Source organism: Morone saxatilis, unplaced genomic scaffold (assembly GCF_004916995.1).
Source record: "Morone saxatilis isolate NCDOM2014 unplaced genomic scaffold, NCSU_SB_2.0 Contig12, whole genome shotgun sequence".
Taxonomy (NCBI): domain Eukaryota; kingdom Metazoa; phylum Chordata; class Actinopteri; family Moronidae; genus Morone; species Morone saxatilis.
In genome coordinates this window covers 8,607,231-8,613,583 of record NW_023339674.1, presented here as the reverse complement: position 1 = coordinate 8,613,583, position 6,353 = coordinate 8,607,231, and the positions used below count along the sequence as shown (strand labels likewise).

Here is a 6,353-nt window from a genome sequence, read left to right as displayed (position 1 = left end):
TCCCATTTTCCCACATCACCCCTCCAAACCAGCAACTGTCCCAATTGTTAAGGTCCAGAGGTGAAAAATTACATGGTGCCTGAAGGACGAATACCGCAGAATTATTAAGGACAGACACCATGAGGGGAGCGTGATGATTGAAAATTGTGAACAAAGGAGAAAGGAAACAGGACATGGAGGATTGACCCTGGCATTTTCCAGACCAGCGCAGCTTGTAACTTTCTGACTGTCTTTGGCTTCTCTTCAGAGTGACAGAAGTGTCTTGGAGGAACTACAGCAAGAGGGCAGAGGGAGAAAGATGGTTGCAACATGCACATCTCCATCTGGAATGGCAATTTAAAACAGGCAGCCTTAAAGCACATCACTATTATATATAAATACTATTTATACTATACTATAACTATAGTGTATACTATTCAAGTACCCTACTATTATAGGTCTATTAACTATTCTAATAATCCAGAGAAACACAGTGCTGTTTAATAATTGTTAACTGTTGCATTTACGATCTGAGAGAATCGGAAAATCTGATTACAAAGTACCTGTTATGGTATCTATGGATTAAGACACCAGAGTATTAAAAACAAATCACATGTCCATTTAAGGCATGGTGATAGAAAACAAACATTTAAATTACACAGTGTATAATTAGTTTCAAAGGCCAGAGTGGACTTTGAGTCTGAAAATCCTGCCTCATTTTGTTGTGTTTGCTCAAATGATTTTAGTATCAGGCGGTCAAGACTCTGAGTACAATTTTTTAATCTACAAGTGCAAATTTAATTTGATCATGTGAAATGTTTGGAACACTGTGAGTAAAGGACTGACATAATGGTGTGTTGCATCCCTTCTTAATCCTGAAAAAGTACTCTGACTTCTTTTCTCAAGTGAAGGTGGAAAATTCTTCAATTTCCGGTTGGAGACTCATATTTTACCCATAATGTAATTAATGGGTCTTTTTTCCCCCCAGGTATTGCATTGTGAATAGTTACACGATGAAAAATACAACACAGGAAAATAATATGTGTTATCCATAAAGTTAGATGATTACAGACAGAAATACTATGATGAGCAGTAAACACACTGCAAAAACATCCTTCTTATCAAGTCTTTTTTTGTTTGCATTTGAGTTTCAAAAAAATCTGATCTCACAGCACTCCAAAAACACAAAGCAATCTAAGTACTATGGCCTCAGTTTGTGTTTTTGAAGTGCCAAGTTTACAACATAATTCACTTGTTTTAACTTTCTAAATTCACATCTTGTCACTTAAGCTAAATATTCAATTCACTCAGAGGAAAAGCACCTATCCTGCATTGAATGTGAAAAAACCTGCCACTGTAGTAAGATCATTTGAACCGGTTTCCATTGTAAATCAATGTATTATAAGTGTTAGAGATATTTACGTGTATTGAAGATACAGACATTCATTTCAAGAACATTCTTGAAACAAGTTCATAGTTATTGAAAACAGGTTTAAACATTCTTACTGTGGTGGCAGATTTGAAGAAAATAAGGTTTCTAGGGCTCTATTTTACAGAGAAATGTCTTGAAAAGATGGAGACTTGTGCAGTGCACTAATTTACCTCTTCCTATTTCCTGCTCTAGTGGCTGTGACTCTGTTGTTACTCTGCCTGTATGACATCAACTTTGTCCGTAATATTTCCTGATAGCTGAGTGTTGAGATAAAAAAAGATCTCGTTGTTGAGATAGCGGCTAATAGTAATAGAAGAATTAAAGTGAATATATTTCAGTAGAACCTATGGCGTTTTACAGACATTGAGTCTTTGACATCCCTACGACTCGTCTGTGGCTTTGCCCTGGACCTGGTGGTGACTGTTGTTGCAGTGAACTTGTGAGAGCTGCAGGCTGGTGTGGAGGACTGAGCTGAGGCAACACATGGACTCAATCTCCTCGAGGAGGCCTTGATCCTGCACCACAGCCGCCCCTGAGCCTTTACCCTGACCCAGACACAGGCCGAGCCCCAGGAGCCCCTCCTTGGACACCTCTTTCTCCCATGGGACCTGCATAGCTGAATGGCTGTTACTTGCCGGGCTCCCCTGACCCTCCTGGTGGACCTTGCTGCCCTGCCTCTGGAGGGCCTTTTCCTGGTAGTGCCTCACTGTCTCCTTGGACAGCACCTTCCTCCTCAGGATGCTGGTGGAGGCAGTCTGGTTCTGGGCCTGAGGAAGCTCTGTGCTGGTTTGTGGGTCTGAGATGGTCCGAGGCCGTGCCGCTGGTACAGGAGAATAATTTTCTGGAGAACTGTAGGTATGGGAGAGAGAGGGGGATGGCGGCATCGGTGTAACTCTATGGGACATTGAAGGCGAGTAGGAGTAGCGGTCTCCTGGTTGTCGCCCTGGAGGTAGAAGCTGAGGGTCAGAGCTGGGTTGACGAGGACGTGACTTGGAGATGTCAGTGTCCTGGGCTGGAGGTGTAGCTGTGATGACGGGCACTGCAAGAGCTGTCGCCGGTTTCTTTGACACCTTCAGGCTGCTCTTGTTGGGCTGTCTGCGCGGTGATGGGGGAAGGTGTTTTCCGTGGACTGCGCTGTCATCCTGGCCCATATTCCAGCCACCCTGATCCCCGCCTGCACCGCAGCCACTCTCATCTGCAGGTTTAGAGTCGCTGGAAGGTGTGAGCTTGCTCTGTAACGGAAGGAAATACTAAATTAAACAAATACCTTTATGAACAGACCTGGATTTCTTCAAATATCTGCTTTTATGAAGTATGTGAGCGAGAACACTATGTCATGTGCATCTTACTGCCAGCTTTCTGCACACTGTTTAAATTAGGACGGCACATGCACCGATCGGTGTATCCCAATAGTCAACATATGAAAAGCCCTGATCCTTAGCAAATGAGCTATCGTGCTTGGCTGTAAAAACCTCCTTGTTGTTATGGCGATCCAAGCAACGTGTGGGCATTTACGTCTGGTCGAGTCCCATTATACTCAATGGGGAAAGAGTCTGTAAGGAGTTCACTGAATACCTTTGTTAATTATTATTTATGCTTTTGTAAACTACTATCTACAGAAGGTGTTGAAGTATTTCTTCATTTTTTAATTCCCCAAGTCAGAAAATATCATCATTTCTTTTAAGCTAATAGGAGAATTTGAGAATCAGATATATGGTACCTCTGGGGTTAATACAGATATAACAGTGGAGATGCTGTGCACAAAAAGCTATTTGAAATTGATTATTTTGAAAGGACCCAACATTATTTGTTTTAAGACTTAATGGCTGTCTATCTCCACCCATCTATCAATGTATGTATTGTCTGGACACTTTCTGTTACATCTCTCTGCCCTCTTTTTTTAAGTCTTGAAAATGTAAATAACAACAGAGGCCTTCTCATAATCTAGCCTCCCTCCAGTCTTTCTTACGTACCGGGGCCTTGTAGTCTAAATCTTCCATGGACCTGAAGAAGTCCAGGCTCTTGGCAGTGCTGAGTTTGCCTTGCTCCATCGTTGTGGTGTTCAGAGAGTCCAGGATTTCCTCCAGCAGGTTCATCTGGCCTGAGCGGGAGGAATCGATGTCCAGTTCTAGCGAGTAGGAATCATCGCTGTCCTCGATGTACGAAGGGACATCCCCGCTGTCCTCCGAGGAGATCCTGGGAAGCGAAAGGGACAGAGCAGAGTTAAACAGTGTTTCACTCATTGTACTAATGTATTGTTATGAATATCACTGAGAACAAGTCAACAATTACACTGTGATAACTAGTTCCTTTGAGAAGAAGTAGTTATAGTGTATGACTGATGTTTCTGTCAACTAATGTTGTTACTAAATATGTCCACTTGGGGGCAATATTATCATAAGTAAAAAAGGGGCTGAATCTCCTTGGAAAAGCAACTTTGAACCTGCAATCAACTTTTTCTTTCTCTTTTTCTAAAATTAATCAGTCAGATTAAATGTTCTCGTATCTTAATATAAATGGCATGCATACTTGATACAACATGAAAATGGCTTCAATGACAAAATGTTGTGAAGCAATAGGTCATAAAAATAGGAGTACTTACTTGCTTGCAGTGTCCAGCTCATCGTCATCAAGCCCGTAGCCAAGATCTCGAGGGCCCATGCTCATGGGAGACTTGTTCAAGTTCTGCTGTTAATGAGAACAACAAAGAAAGTGGATGTAGTTAGACGCAAAGAATAACATGATAAAACAATATAAGTGGACTCGGGGGGGGCGGGTGGTTGTGTCTCCCTAAACATGGAGTCTAGACATAATATAGTGTTTTCATAAAACAACAGCTTGGAAGCAGATATAGAAAAGATGCAGGTCTGGTGGGTCCCCATAAGGCAAGAGTACTAGTTTTTTTTTTTATGAATTAGGGTTGAGACTAAATTTGTCAAATTTGGGTCTAGGGATAAAAATCTTTAGGCTCCCCTGCAGTATTTTATCACACTCAGCATTATATGTGAACTACAAGCTACTTACGCAGAGTGAGTTAAGATATGGGTAACTACATTAATCATTTGCATTACACACACCAGTGCATGTGATTTTGTATTTGTCATTGCAGAGTGTTGAATGATCAGTGTGTACTGTAGTTGTCTAACACAGTGGGTTTAATAAGCCACCTGTGTACCACATTTAATGGGCGGGTTAAAAAAGAGACAGAAGCTTCACAGAGCAGGGCAGGACTCTCCCCATGGGAGCCCAAATCTGCCCCAGGCCACTTATTAACATGCCTTCCACTACGACGCACATGTTCCTCTCTCACTGCATGTGCATGTTCACTTATGTTAACACTATCTCACTTTGTAATTTACACTCTTTGCATTTTGCCCATTTATCTTCTCACATATTGCTGCACACCTCCTGTGTACATTTTTATGCTAAGATCTCAAATTTTCCTTCAGTCTCAAGCACTCATGGGTACACTTAAAATGCTAGCACTGCTAACAACCAGTGTGCGTTAGCTTTACGGGACACTGCCATGTTTTCCCTGTTTTTTTGTGTGTGTGGCTTAGATCCACCTCTCTGATTTTCTCTGCACTCACGTTAGCCACATTATCAAAGCCCAGCACTGAGGAAAAGGTTCTTTACAAGCCTAAACATGAGCGGAGCACAGGGGTGTGTTTAAGAAGTGAAGACAGTAGTGTCTGTGTGCTTGTGTTGTGGTTATGGTAGAGGCGGAATCAGAGACACAAAGGTGAAGAACAGAAAGAAACACTTTAAATGAAAAGGCAAAAAACAGAACACATGACCAAAAGAACCAAGGAGGAAGGGAATGAATAAAAAAAGGAAGGAAGGAAATATTGAGAGGTGAGGTAAGATTCCTCAAAGCCCCAAAGAATGATGGGAATTGTTGGGGGGGGGGTCAGAATCAGTATTGGAACCGTGAACCAAGCCGGTCTTGATTAGCCGACGCAGTGCCAGCCAGACAGGCGGAATGTAACGTGTGGCTGGCCTGGCCTCATTTAGGGCCTGTGTTCGGCCAGGGAAGACATACACACCCACACACACTCACATATACACACTCGGTCACATACGCACCCTATTACAAAAAAACACAAAGAGTTAAAGTGCCATTTTCTCCATAAAAGTCAGCGGAGGAGATGTGTGCAGTAGCCACTTAAGCCTCTCAGCCATCGGGCTAAACACGAACACATGTGGTGGCACTGCTGATTGGCCAAGCCGCTCCCCTTCCATGGTAGCTTGGAGCAATAATGAAAGAGATTTCAGAGGGGCTCAGGCCTGGGATCCCTAAACAGCCTTTAATGGATTCCTGTGTCAGGGCAGTAAATCTGGGGCCAGGCCGACATGCCAGCCAGCCAAAGCAGACCGGCAGAGCGGAGATGCACCTGTGAGACACTTGGGGAGGGTGGGGTTCGGACAGAAATGGTTCCACACAAACACTATCAACACATGCCCTGTGTGTTCATGGTGCGTGAGGTTATTTAGACTGTGCATTTGTGCAAGAGGGCTGTGTTTGGGGAAGCAGGGCCTCTCCCTGCGTCTAGGTGTTTATTAAAGCAAGGTGAACCCAAACACAACCAGACACAGGTCATGAAGCCTGGCCCTCTGATCTCGGTTACAGCTTTGGTGCCGTCTACGAAAGGAAGTTCCATAGGGAGCAGTAAATGGATGGTACCTCACTTCACGGCTTTATCAATTTGTCATTCCCTCTCTTCACTGTGACCCTTTAGTGCAGCAGTTAAGATGAAACTATTTACAACAACCGAGCATTTTACGATAGAAGTGTCAAATTTGGCGCAGGAGTGGAGTTTATCACGCTTTTTCAGAATGGCCAACATATTGCATTCATTTTACTGGTAATGTGAGATACAAAGTATGCGTTTGTCAGTTACTTGAACATAATATTCCTGCTCCTCAAAAACTGTCAAAACCA

The 6,353-nt window shown here is 43.0% G+C and overlaps 1 protein-coding gene across 1 annotated transcript in view; it reads right to left on the bottom strand.

Moving 5' to 3' along the window:
- Window positions 1–449: 449 nt before the first annotated feature.
- dennd1b (DENN/MADD domain containing 1B) overlaps window positions 450–6,353 on the bottom strand; it is a gene marked incomplete in the record, with an annotated part of 80,691 nt that continues 74,787 nt past the window's right edge. The window contains 3 exon segments of the mRNA XM_035653602.1: window positions 450–2,643; window positions 3,385–3,607; window positions 4,014–4,096. Of these exon segments, the coding sequence (XP_035509495.1) occupies window positions 1,792–2,643; window positions 3,385–3,607; window positions 4,014–4,096 (1,158 nt within the window).